This window comes from Rhinatrema bivittatum, chromosome 4 (genome assembly GCF_901001135.1).
Source record: "Rhinatrema bivittatum chromosome 4, aRhiBiv1.1, whole genome shotgun sequence".
Lineage (NCBI taxonomy): Eukaryota > Metazoa > Chordata > Amphibia > Gymnophiona > Rhinatrematidae > Rhinatrema > Rhinatrema bivittatum.
Genome location: NC_042618.1, coordinates 456,000,139 through 456,014,678, shown reverse-complemented (window position 1 = coordinate 456,014,678; position 14,540 = coordinate 456,000,139). Strand labels below are relative to the sequence as shown.

Here is a 14,540-nt window from a genome sequence, read left to right as displayed (position 1 = left end):
TGCTTTGCAATCATGTCTTCACAATTTGCAATGTTTTCTGAAAACGCACTGTGACAAAGTTACCCCTGTCAGGATCCATTGATCCAATCCACAGGGTTTGTACCCTCCTGCAACCCCTTCAGGTAGCCAAGTCATGCCATTTTTACTAAAAATATTCTGTTTCCCTTTCCAATATGTGGGCAAATCAAGATTTCACTGGTCTCTAAGTAAGCATACTGCCAACAGACTTTAACCATGGGGAAGGAGGAAGTTCTTTGTTTCCCCAGACAAAACATTGAAAACGTTTTTAAGCAAAACCAGGGATGGATTTAGGATTTTGCCTCCCCTGGGAACCTTTGGTGTCTTTACCCCACCCACACACTCTCCCTCACACAAACACACCCACACACACCTCCGCACACAAACACACACACACACACACACACACACGCATACTCCACCTTCTTGTAAGGGCTGTTTCAGGGTAGCAGGGGTGGTTCTCTGCTAAATCAGATTCAGCAGAGCTGAAATGCAACAAATCTTAGCCAGTCTGCTCTCCCTAAAAGTTTGCCACCCTAGGCACAAGCAAATCCAGGGCTGAATAAAGCAGATGACTTACTTTTACAGAGCCCAACCCTTCTCACAACAGGACTTTCTTTCCATTGGTGTGTTTGCTTCCCAGAAATATAATCAGATCAGGGCCATACTTAGGGATGGACAAGAGGGGAAGCTGCTCAGGGTACATAGCTCCTTGGGGTGGAAAGATGACTGAAATACAAGTGTGACCCGCAGTGAATGAAAAGCCAGGAAGAGTTGCCGCTCTCCTCCTGCCATCTAGGTTGGAGAAAGCAGAGTGGGGGAAGGGAAGGGAGAGAGAGCATCAGGGATCTGCATGAAACAGACAGAGGAAGAAAGGAGCTGGGGTCAGGATGGATGCAAATGATGAAGGGGGAGTGGTCCCGAATATGCTTGCCTGACCTGGATGCTAAAATGCTCATTTGCAGCTCTCATTAGACCTGTGCCTAAATTTCATACACCAGTATTCAAAAATCAGTCTTTTCCATACTTCAGTAGCACAGTGTGCTTAATTTATCTCCCCTTCCTGGGAACCTTTTCTCTATCTCCAACTCCTCAAAAGGATATCCTACTTGGCATCACTCCCCTTACTTCTAGATCTTCCAAACATAACATTCCCAAGGCAACTTCCTATCTACCTTGCTCCTAACTTCCCCCTGTGGTACTTGAGCTGGTTTACAACACTGTTTCTCCCACCTTTCCAGCAATCAGCCTCTAGTTTACCCACAGATGCTTTCAGAACAAGGAAACACAGGACTCTGTCAACTTTCCACTCACAGGGTGAGCAGGCTGCTCCAGTCCTTCTTTTGCACCATTGCATGCACTTAAGAATTATAGTCTTGATTTAATTTCCCTAAGAAAATTAGGACTACATTTCCATGCATGCAATGGGGCAAAAGTATGCAAAGCAGCACATTACTCATTTCATGTAAATAAAATAATGTGGCTTGCCTGAAAAATCGCAAGCCATTTTATTTTCATTAAAATTAGCTACAACTCTGGAGCTGTGGCTAACTTTCTAGGAGAGCATCATGCCGCTAATGTGTGTCTGGATACAGCCAGAACCATGATGTAAAGGTGCTGATGGACTGAAAGTAATCCCAAAGTGTGCCAAAACACTCGGGTCTCTTGAGACCCCCATCCTTCTCACTACTACTCCATGAAGAAGCACAAGTAAAAAAGTGCAAATTTTAAAAGATGAAGGCCTGGTGCAAACTCCTGTCCCTCCCCTTTGGCAACCCCTACCCCAGCCCTTAGCTCTCCAACCCCCTGTTCGCCCCAGTCCCTACCTCAGTAGCCCTGATGGTCCAGTGGGGGCACAGACATGGCCAGTTTCAAAATGGCGCCAGCTGGACAGTAGGATGCTTTTATCCCATCACAAGGAGCATTTTGAAGTTGGCCACACTAGATCCAGAGCCCTTGGTGGTGGTTTTGGCCCTTAGGGGTCTTGATCCCCACTGAATCACTGGGTGTACTGAGGTAGGGGCTGGGATCCAGAGATTATTTTTTTAAAGGGGAGGGGATGGTGATTTGCGCTGGACCTTCAATATTTTAATTTTTTACCTTTGGCCACCTCAAGGGGTGGCAGGGGAAATGGGACAAGAGGTTTTGAGAGACCCCACACTTGAGACTGTACCTCAGGCCTATCAGCCCCTTTAATTCATGGTTGCCCCACAGCTCTTGGGCCACTATTGCATGCTTTTTGAAGTGGGTCTACTAACCCACAGTATTTTTCCCTGCAGTATTTTACTGCTGAGGAAAATACCATGGAGTTTACTAAGCTGCAGTATTTGGTCCTGCAGTTTAGTAAATCCTACAGCATTTTTCCTTTTCATGGAAAATTCCATGGCCTGGTGAATAGACCCCTAAGTTTTCTAGCAGAATAGAACATTCAACTGTATGTTATTAGCCTACAAATATTAGCTGATGTTAAAACGATGCAACAACTGTACAAATTAATCAAGCAGGATGAAGGTATGTAGCCCAGTGGAGCTCCAGAATGCATAGGGACAAGATGAGACCTAAAAGATTGTATTGACTCAAATTGGAAACAATCGGACAAAGAACTGAGGAACCAGTCTCCGACTTTACCCCAATACCCACTATCTGTAATCTAGTGAGCAGTATGTCATGGTAGAAGTATAAAAACTTGAACTAAGATATCTGAACCTGAGAGTAATAAATTTCCCGCAGTTGGAAGGAATTTCGGTCCAGGAACAATTTAAACAATATTTGGAAACAATATTAAAAATACCGAAAGAATCATTACCGCCTTTGGCAAAAATAATTTTTCTACCTGAAAGGAGAGGGAAAGAACAAGCAGAACAAGTAGAACAACAAGATCAACAACAAGGACCATTAATTGTTACAGAATTGCTAGAATTATCAAATGAAGAGATAGTTTGCAAGAGGGGAACTGTACTTGTTAGATTTATTTTTCCATCAGATAGGGATATGGTACTTAAATTGTTTTTGAGAAATAGATCTATAAAATATTATAGCCAACAAGTTTGGATTTTTCCAGATGTAACTAAAATAACACAAAGTAGAAGAAAGGAATTTTTGGCCTTAAAACAATTAGCTGACAAAGTGGGTGCGCAAATGGTAATTCGTTACCCTAGCAAATGTAAGGGTAAAATTAAACAATGTAAATTATATCTATTATGAACCCTCTGACCTGAAAAAGTTCCTGGAGGCTAAGAATTTGTTGGGGGAAGTGGCTTCTGATTAATGGTAATCGTAAGTAATAAAGAAAGGGGCTATTAGTTCCAGTATCTTTATGAAAATATTTTCTTGTTTTGATATATGCTCTAATTAAGATGTTGATTTCTCCCATTTCATAGTACTAAGAGTGTCTAGGAGAACATATAGTTATTTTTAGTACTTTATGTTTAGAGAATTATAATTGTAGACACTCATGTTTTGTAATGACAGTCTTATGTCATGAATTTAAAAATTCAATAAAGATTAAATTAAAAAAAAAAGAAGTATAAAAAACTGACAAGTTCAAGTAGCACATGCTATTCTCACTTCTGTCTCTACACATTCGGAAATCATCTGTCATGGCCACCAGAATGGTTTCTGTACTGTGGCCCTGATGAAACCCCAACTGATAAGGATCAATGTTCCTCTTATACTCCATAAATATCAAACAGCTGGGCTGCAACAGCCTTCTCAATCACCTTTCCAAGAAAATGGAGATTAAATACAAGATTAAAGTTATTAAAGTTCTCAGCAACAAGATGGGGTTTCTTAAGCAATGGCTTTAAAGTTGTACTCTTATAATGTGCTGGAAATGAGCCTCAGTCAATGAAACATTTATCAACTGAGACAAAGCCTTGCTTAAATCCTGTCATAAGTTTACTGTGTGGGTGTGTGGGAATATCCCCAGGCATCTCCCGGTGATATTCATTACCCTAAGGTACAAAATGCCACACTCTCACCTTCAGTCAGTGCAACTGTAGATTCCAGAAATAGGGTAAATAAATGCTTGGTTATGCTTCAGAAAGCAATACAACAGAGATAATACATAGATATAGCAAAATCAATTTATTTAACAGTTTTATATACCGACCTTCATAGTAAATAACCATATCGGACTGGTTTACAATTAACAAAGAATATAACTGGGGTAACAATTCAAGTAAACAAAAAGTAAACAGTAGGTAGGAATGAGTCAAAGTTACAATCAACAGGGTAGGAGAACTTGGAAGCTTGCAATAAGCTGGAAAGAAGATAAGGCAGGAAATAAATATGAAGTTGTTATAGTTATAGTAATAATATAATAAATAATATAATCAGATATAATATAATATAATCATATTTATCAATATAATATAATATAATATAATATAATCAGATATAATAATACAGTACAATACTTTCCTTTTATTGTTTAAAAAAGGGCCCAGCAATACGGCTCTGTCATTTCTAGAAGATTGGAAGTCTCTCTCCAAAGCTTCTGTTAGTTATACCCTTTCCACCTGCACATCTGAAAGCATGTTTTAGGAGACTTATTCAAGCTCTTAATACATAGCCTAGAGTGAGAAGCAACTCCCTCACCACAGAGCCTGTAAATCTGTTGTTTACCTCTCCCTTTCCCACACTTGTTTTACAGTCATATGATATACGTCAGAGAAGGAATACTGAGCTCTACTTTCTAAATGCATCCTTAGACCAACTAAGAAATTATATTACAAACCTTCCCTTGCACAGTGAAACAAGAATGATGGACAGGGATCTAGTAGACAAAAGTGGAATGCATAGCCTGAATCTCACTGGATGCCACTTGAAACTCAACCCAGCAAGATTCAGTCATTGGTACAGGGGACATGAGGGAAGGGGATGCAAGTCTCTCAAATAGATTCTGACAAGCTTAACCAGCTGGTCAGTGAAAAAATTGATAAATGATTCAAAGCCTTCCATCAGGACCTAAGAATACTGGAGGAAGTAGTACTATTTAATAATGATCTAAGAACAGAAAATGTTTCTCAGTGATTCAGATAACTTGATTATAAAAAAAAAAAAAAAAGCTTTCTTAGTTTTCCAAATCAACTTCTTGTAAGAAGCCAGTTATACATTCTCCCTTGCCAATATCACTCCAACTGTCTGTTTTTATGTTTCATCAGGCATAGCTCACTAATATACCCTGGAGCTCTTTGACCACATGGAGTGGGGTAGGTCCTAATCAGGGTTCCAATATCATAAACCTTTGAAAGATTGACCTGCCATAACAGACCCCCTTCATCCCCTTCATCCCCTCCATTTCCCAACTCTCGGCTGATGAGCTATATTGTAACCATCAGGCCAATACAGTAAAAGTCGCGGGAGAATGGGCGAGCACCCGCTCTCCTGGCGCGCGCAGAGGCCACTTTCCTATGTGCACGATTTAGTATTCAAATGAGAGCCCGTGGTAAAAAGCGCGTCCCTAGCGCCTCTTTTTTGACAGGAGCGGCGGCTGTCAGCGAGTTTGACAGCCGACGCTCAATTTTGCCGGCATCGGTTCTCAAACCCACTGACAGCTACGGGTTCGGAAACCGGCCACGGGCCGATTTTAATTTTTTATTTTTTTAAATTATTTTTAACTTTTGGGACCTCCAACTTAATATCGCCACTTTCCCTGTGCTGGCAAAAATTAACGCCTACCTTTGGGTAGGCACTAATTTCTGAAAGTAAAATGTGCGGCTTGGCTCAGCCGGAGCGCACTGTACTGTATCGGCCTGCAGGTGAGGTAAACTGGGAAACTTTTACACTCTTTTGTTCATGGAACCAGGTTTCTACAACAAATAACTAATCTAACTGATGACCCGTAATTAAAACATGCAGTTGGCTGAGCAAGAGTTTACTAGGGTTGCATTTATACCCAACAAACCAGTGGACAGAAGTTAAAACCTATGGGCTGGATTTTCAAAAGGTTAAGCACGTAAATCCGGTCCTGTGCATGCCGGGCCTGTTTTCAAAAGGCCTGGCGGTGCGTGTAAAGCCCCGGGATGCGCGTAAGTCCCAGGGTTTGCAAAAAGAGGAGGGGAGGAGGCGGGGCATGGGCAGTCTGGGGGGGTGGGTTCAGCGGCTCCTGGCATAGAGGCCATTTGCCGTTGTGTCAGAGATTGCGTGCCAGCAATCGGCCGGCGCACACAACTTGCGCCTGCCTGGAAGCTGGCGCAAAATGTAAAACAAAAATTTTGGGGGGGGTTAGAGTAGGGCTAGGTGGGGGAAAGGTTAGGGGAAGGGGTGGGAAGGTCAGGTTAGGGGGAGGGAATGGGGGATGGCTGTGCGGCTCGGCGCGCAGAAGGTGCACAATTGTGCACCCCCTTGTGCGCGCCGACCCTGGATTTTATAACTTGCGTGCGCCTGCGCGCACGCAAGTTATAAAATCAGGTGTACATGTGCAGGCGCCGGGTAATGCACGCACATGTAGGCCGCGCACACTTCTTTTAAAATCTACCCCTTTGCCTAAGAAAAATTAGCTATTACTCTCCCACAAGTCTGAGATTTTCACTAAATTATTTTACAAGAAGGCTGAACAGCATAGCGGACAATCCTCTTTGCCCTAGGAGATGAGTTAAAGCTTATGCCTCTGAATTAAAGCATTGATTAAAAAAATGATTCAAAATTTGTAAAACGATTTTTTCATACTAACCTGAAAATCAAGGATGGGATGAAAAAACAGGAGCTGAGATTGAGATTGCAACTCCTGCCTAGAATGTTGGGATTTTCTCACCAAAGGAGAATAATTGGGTCCGGATCATAATAATAAGGTCCTTGTAAGCCAGGTGTGGGAGATGGGAGGAGACAGGCCAAGTTCCTAGCATGATCAGGGGCCTTGCCATTTCCCTTCCCAGTCCCTTCTTTTCAGGAATGTCATTATGGCAAGATATGATTTTGAGCTGCTAAATCCCACCTCTCCCCCCAGGAAAAATTCCTGGATTACAGGCAGGGTTTATGAATACAAACCTGACTCACAGTTTCCTGGGCTATGTCCAAACATGCTTTGAACAGAAATTTAAAATGTAATCCACCAAAGACAGTACCAGTTCAGCTTTTTGATGCATTATTTCAGAAGTCTCCTCAGTCACCTGTTTCCTAGGCAACGTAATGGAAATGTGCACCTCTGAAGGGTACAAGGTCTGCAGTATTGCCTCCCATGGTATTCCAGCCCTATACTTGATAACAGAAAACTCTGATTTCAATGTTTGAATCTGGTCGGCAAAGCTGCAGGTCTTGCAATCCCTGCCATGATCTACGAACCACACACCCCACAGTATAATTGTACTCTGCATATGACAGTACTAGCATTCAGATGGCAATGTTCCCAGGTGAGTGAAAAACCTCAACAAGCTAAACCAGGGGTGGCCAATTCCAATCCTTGAGAGCCACAAACAGTTCTGGTTTTCAGGCTATCTACAATGAATATGCAAGAGATCAAATATTTGCATGCACAGCCTCCATCGTCTGCAGATGCATCTTATGCATATTCAGTGTGAATAGCCTGAATAATCAGACTACGTATTGGCTCTTGAGGCCCAGAGTTGGCCACCTCTGTGCTAACTTGATGTGAATAACTGTGCCCAAGCAATTGCAAGCTCAGCATTTGATGGGGCAGCTGCAGGTTCAACAGCAGCAAATCGGATCCTAATGGTTACATCTTCTAACAGGAACAACCCACTTAAAAATTTATACTGCTTGGATTACTATCTGAAAACCTTTTAGAAAGTTGTTAATATGTAAATGTTGACTCTATATTTTTCTTTCATTGATAGGGCATATGGGGACCAATGCATTTAGAGTAAACAAAGAAATGTGCTTAAAAAAATCTTAACAAATATTTCATAGTGCATGCATTATTAATACAAGTTAATAACTGATGTACCATGGTAATGAGATATATAGAACACACTATGAAATGTGCATTACGCTGGAAAAACATGAGCTAAGCATATCACATTCTTAGCACATAGGCCCCAACAAGTTTATAAGAATGTGCATTTGTTTTTAACAAATACATATGATGCAACAAATGAGGCCAATTTTTGTGTGTTCCGAAAGGAACAAATCAAAAAGGTAGACTCCTAGAAAAATACCTGAAAATGTTTGGGTATTTTTGTATTCATTACATAAAAAAAAAAAAAGGAATCTCCAGTGGCCTGGTGCCATGGTCTAGCATTGGGCTAGGCCCAGTGTCATGGCTAACGCTGGGCCAAGCCCAGCACTATGGCCTAGCTCTGGGCTGGGCCCAGTACTGATGCTTAGCCCTAGGGTGGGCCTGGTGCATTGGCCTAATTCCAGGCTGAGCCTGGTGCTGAGACCTGGCCCTGGGGCCTAACCAGTGTGAGCCAGGGCCAGACCTTCACAAGTACCAGGGCCGGATTGCTCCCACCCTGCCCCGCTTACCTATTTCCAGTATCCTGTGTTGAAATGGGCAGGAGCAGTGCCCAGTTGTTCCCATCTGGGTCCTGGCACTTTAAAAATGGTATCAATCACAACAAAAACGCCCTATTACCCAACGTATTCCAGAGACCATCACAACTGTAACACACTCAAACAAAAATAGGTCTCGCTGGTCAAATTAATTTTCATTTATATTATAACCACTTTTGCAATAACATCCATGTATTGTTTGTAGGACCCACAACTCAATGAGTTTGCCTATCATTCAAACTCATACTACAGGTGAAAGATCCATTTACTTTATTTCTATATTTGCTTAATTTTTTTATTTTTTGGTTTTTGAACGCCAAATGAGGTTTTTTTAAAAAAACTAAACGAACTGAAGCTGCCACACTAGAATGTTTGTCCCCACATAGGTGTATCGTGGCAAAAAATTCAATAAAGCCAAGTGCTTCCGTGGTATTTACAAGTCACAAATTCTTTGAAACCAAACTCCAAATATATCATGAACAAATATGTAGAAATAATACTCATCTGTATAATTGGAAAAAGAGTCCCAACACGATCATGTTTCGGACCACACGGTCCTGCTTCAGGGGAGACCACTCTTCAGAAGTTAAGCTTCATATCCTGCCTTCAGAACTGCGGTTCTGAAGGCAGACCGTGCAGGAAAGCAGTTGATTTAACCAGAGAAGCGTTTGGCTGACATAATGGAGAAGCCGTGACCGGCTGGACGTCGGAGGTCACAGCATGTGCGCATGCGCCTTCGCTGCCTTGAGCGCCCATATTGGACCTACAGGCGTGCACGTATTCACCTTCGCCGGCGGGGCAGCTGAAGCTGCTGAAGCCAACGGTCGGCCCCTGTGACATTGTGAGGGCAAAGGTAGCGCCGGCGCCATTTTGAATACTGGCAATACGGCCGGAGTGCAGGAGGTCGCTCCCGGACCCCCGCTGGACTTTTGGCAAGTCTTGTGGGGGTCAGGAGGCCCCCCCAAGCTGGCCAAAAGTCCCTGGGGGTCCAGCGGGGGTCCGGGAGCGATCTCCTGCACGCGGGCAGTATTGCCAATATTCAAAATGGTGCCGGCGCTACCTTTGCCCTGTCACATGGTAAGGGCAAAGGGCCATCGGCGACATTTTTTTTAGCGCAGCTGATAGCATGGGAACGGGAGATCGCTCCCCGCGGCCCCCCGGACCACCAGGTATGTGTAAAAAGGTTTTGGAGGGGGGGGGTCGGGAGAGTGGGGGAGGCTAAGGGGGTAATTTTAAAGGGTCGGGGTGGGGTATTTTTATCGGTGCGGGCCTCACTAAAAAAAATTAGTGATGTGAATTGGAATCGGAACCAATTCCAATTCACATCTCGTAACGATCAGATTTCCGCCCCCCCCCCCCCCCCCCAACCGAACCCAATCGTTAAAATGATCGGGCACATGATTCACATCCCTAATAAATAGTTAACTGATAGTTTGACATCCACAGAGGCTCTCTGTCTCTCTCTCTCTCTTCTCCCTCTCTTTCCTCCCAAACCAGATTTTGCAATAAAAATGTTTTCGGCCAGTAACGGCATTAAAACCTGCGTTGCTGTGCGTTACTCTATCACATGCCACGCTAACTGACCCTCATTTCCATTTACTCCACCCAATCTCCTCCCACTTGAATACAAATTTTCAAATTTCATACACATTTTGCGATGCGGGATTTATCGCGTGCATTTTGGCGTTATTGCCTGTGTTAAGGCCCTAATGCAATCTGATAAATGATCCTCAGAGGAAGGTAATATGTGCTCTGGAAACTGAAGGACAATATTGCTCTGGAATTTTAAATATTTCAAGTAGTTATCTATGAAACATGGTATCAGTTGCAGCAAAGGACTTTATAAAATAGCAGCTCTTTTAGTGCCCTTTTGCTTACAGGAAGCTCAGTGTAAATAAGCATGGTAAACCTCATGTCTATGGATATTAACATACGGAAGTGCAGTATGTCTTCATCGACCCAGATATGGGCAATGTTGCACCTTTTTTTTTTTTGTGGTGTGGTAACATATTCATGCATTGGAAGTTAAGTAACACACGCTTTAGAAATGCATGGAAAGTGCACTAACAGTGTGCTTAGGTCTCATGTTGGGTTAGCACACACTGAAAACAGGTCTCAGTTTACTACATTTATTCCCCATCGAGACAGAAAGGGAAAAAGCCTTAGTAAAGGAGACCCTTAGATGGTAACTTTTAAACAGGCGCGTGCGCGCACATGTGCGTGTATTTTCCGGTTCGCACCCATGAACGCAGCTATTTTATAACATACGCGCATATATGCGTATGTTATAAAACAGACTGAGCGTGCACACATTCGCACACAGTTTTAAATGGATGCGAGCACATGCGTGCAATGCCACTTCTACCTCGCAAGTGGGGTGATTTTACAAGGGATGCGTGCTGACGCCATAGGTAGTTTCCCAGTTGGTTCCCAGTTCGCCCAGTTAAGGGATAGGACTTCCAAACCTCCGTAGTTTAATAACCTCCCTTTCCCCCATTAGCCTCGACCCTTAAAATCCTGCTGGCTAGCCCAGATATTTTTATTTTATTACTTACACGCCATCTATAGCAGTAGTAAAGTTACGCAGCAGAGGATCCCAGTGTGCGCCTGTGCATGTAAGTATGTACGTGCACACATCTCTTGGCCTTTCTCCAACACGCCCACACCCTGGCCCCTTTTTCAAACATTGTGACGTGTGTGCCTAGTGGGAGATATGTGCATGCACAAGTGGCTTATAAAATCCACTCGGCACGTGCAGACACAACTTGCACATGTATCTCTCAGTTCTGGCACACACACAGAGCTTTTAAAATTCACCTGTTAATCTTTACAGACACGTATACTTTGCTCCAATGGCTAGATCGTGTGAAATACCAAATATACCTATACCAGTTAAACCTACATGCCTTGACATTGTATTCCTCTAGTTACCCCGATACATTTATTGAGCTAACTTTTACATAGCTGGGTAATATATTCACTGGTGTGCCCACTGAATATGCCAGCCCATGCCTCTGAATATAGCCAGATACAGTTTATTGGATTAATTTTGCTGGCTGCCTAGCAGTTGAAAATGGACTCCCTCGTTCAGAACTTTTGTGTCTCACCTGCTTCGTAGACTTGCCATCACCTCATCTCCCGCTGAATGCTTCTTCACTATATTTTCAACCACTTCTATGTTGTTTTGCAGAACCGATGTGATTATATTGGATAAACATGCCTTGTGATCTGCGTTCACATAAAATGCAAACACATTTTAGAAATCTTTAAGAAGGATGTGCTTTCATTTGAAATGGCATAGACAATGTCAACAACAACGGTGTCTTTGCTCATCCTTCATAATTCTAAAAAGATACAACAGAAGAAAACGAGGAATTTCACTTGTCTTTCCTTTTTCTTACGCACTCTTTCGTATTGGCAAACACCTTTTGCCGAAGCAACATTAAAAACAAATTGCTGCCAGCGAAACGGATTTCAGATGAGGTCCTCCCCCCAACAAAACAAATCAAAACAAAATGACTTTTTTTGGTCTTCACAACCCTAATATTTAATACAGATCCTTGCACATTTCTAACCGCAATAGGTTTCAAAACTTGCTTATTTATGTATGGATGTATGTATGTAAGTATTTATGTATGTATGTATGTATGTATTTATTTATGTATGTATGTATGTATGTAAGTATTTATGTATGGATGTATGTATGTATTTATGTATGTATGTATGTATGTATTTATTTATGTATGTATGTATGTATTTATTTAAATAATTTGTAGCCCGCTGATCCACAAATCCCAGCAGGTAAGAGAGAACCCATACATAATTAGAATCAATGCAGACAACCCATGACTGGTACATATTACAGATTAAGGATGGGAATTTGTTTACAATGAAATAAGAAATAAAGATATTTCCTATTTTGTTGCATTTCGGAAGTAGGAAAAAACCCACCAAATTTTGTGGTTTTTTTCATAGCATTTTTGGGATGGGGGATCAAAAAAAAATGAACATTTAGAAAAAAACCCAACCCAAAACCTGCCCCAATTCCTCCCATTTATTTAAATATAAAGCTCTCCCACTAGCAGAACGCCCCACCCACACTCCCTCCCAACTCCCCCAAGACTCCCCCAAAATCTGTGGTGCTCTAGCAGGTAGAGTGACCACCTGCTCCCGGGTCAGCAGCTGCCATTAGTCAAAATGGCGCTGGCCGCCCTTTGCCCTTAGCATGTGACAGGGACTACTAATGCCATCGGGCGGCCCCTGTCGCATGGTATGGGCAATTGCCGGCCTGCTCCCAGGCCCCCCCCCCACTAGACCACCGTGAATTTTGGGTGACTCCTGGGGGGGGGTCAGCAGGGTGGGTGGGGGGGGCTCTACTGGTAGAGGGGCTCTCTATTTAAATACATGGGAAGGCTGGAGCAGGTTTTGGGTGTCTTTGTTTTTATTTTATTTTTTAAACAAAATTTTTAATGAAAAACAACCAACAATCTGAGGGTGGACCCAAAATAGCCCACTCCTGAAACGAAAATGCCCACATGGCAAAGTATTTTGGGGGTACCACCCATCACAATAACCAATGTAACAAACAAACATCCCAAAGCATAGAGTGGCAGGACGAAGAGTGGCATGAACAAACCATAAAACTGAGGGGCATGACAGCAAGCACAATGGCATCAACACCCCAAAGAATGCTTGCTGATTATGTACACTAACAAGATAAGTTTAAAAGAAAAGCATGAGCCTATAAACACACACATATGGGTTTGCACGCACGTGCGTTGCTGGCTTTTGTGATTGAAAAAATGTATGTATGTGACTAGAAGGGTGGATTAACATCAGCAAATCATAAGTGCATATCGTTTGACTTTCACAATGGATATTCACCATTTCAGAATGGTTTTGCCATTCGCTCATAATCAGGGCTGGCGCGTCCATTAGGCGAACTTAGGCAGTCGCCGATGGCGCCGACCCTTAGGGGGTCGTCGAAGAGCAGCCAGGTGGTGCCGCGAGCGGCAAAGAAGAGTAGAGAATCGTCGGGCCGTGAGCAGCGTGCGCTTTTCGCGGCCCTGAGTGGGCAGCGCCAACAAAGTAGGAGGAGTAAGGCCTGAGACCGGCGGGGGGTGGCGTGGCACGAACAGGGGGGGGGGTGGGGGCGAGTACAAGGCAGAAGTGGCCTAGGGCCCTGCTCACAATAACACAGATTTGTAGAATAGGACAGTAAATAAGGGCCTTAAAATCCGTCTGCCTGCCCAGTTTTATTCCTGCTGCAGCTCCATAGACCTTAATTGATTTTTGGCATTCCTCTTACTTCTTCATAACCTGAGCTTATCTTATCCTTGGCTTTCCTGAATTCCGTCACAGTTTCAGTCTCCACCACCTTCCCCAGGACTCTGTTTCCATGCAGCCACCACCCTTACTGTTCATAGATATTTTCCAGTGTTTTTCCCTGAGTCTCTAACCCTTGTCGGGGTTAATAAAGGTATATGGCAGCCTTGAACAGGGGTCCACCCTGATGAGTCCTGGCACCCTGATAATGAGAGTGACTCAAACTGAGGCAACCTCAGATTTGTTTTAGCCTGGGGCACAACCCTGCCCCTAAGAATCCAGCTTGGCTTTCAGTGGGCATCTGAAAGGGCTTCTGGGAAAGGTCCAGGCAATGGCATGGCTAACGGTTGCATGGTGGCGCTGGACCCTGAATGGGAATGCTGGTGAAAAAGCAACCTAGCGTGATCAGACCTAAACGAAACATTTACAGTGAGTACTGGACTATTGGCCTTAGTTCAAATCAATCCATGTCCTGTAAATAAAAAGGCTTGCATTCCAATATAGAGGAGAACTGTGTTGTGTCCAGCAGGCCCTAACCTGACACCCCTTTGGGGCCTTATATCGTGGCCTCTTGTTCTAGAGCAGTCATGCTCTCAAAAAGGTTTGCTTCTTGTACATTATTGATAACATTCAGGCATTTGATGGTCTCTGTCATATGCTTGATCCCCACCCCACCCACCATCTCTTCTCTCTTAAAGGTTGCATATATTTATTTTATTTATTTATTTATTTATTATTTTTGT

General features: G+C 43.2%; 1 protein-coding gene across 3 annotated transcripts in view; it reads right to left on the bottom strand.

Annotated features, from left to right (window-relative positions):
- Positions 1–14,540, bottom strand: part of LOC115089116 — a 378,685-nt gene that overhangs the window by 155,156 nt on the left and 208,989 nt on the right. For all 3 annotated transcript variants that reach the window (XM_029597089.1, XM_029597088.1, XM_029597090.1), the window contains one exon: positions 11,580–11,700. In XM_029597089.1, the coding sequence (XP_029452949.1) occupies positions 11,580–11,700 (121 nt within the window). The remainder of the gene's footprint in view (positions 1–11,579; positions 11,701–14,540) is intronic.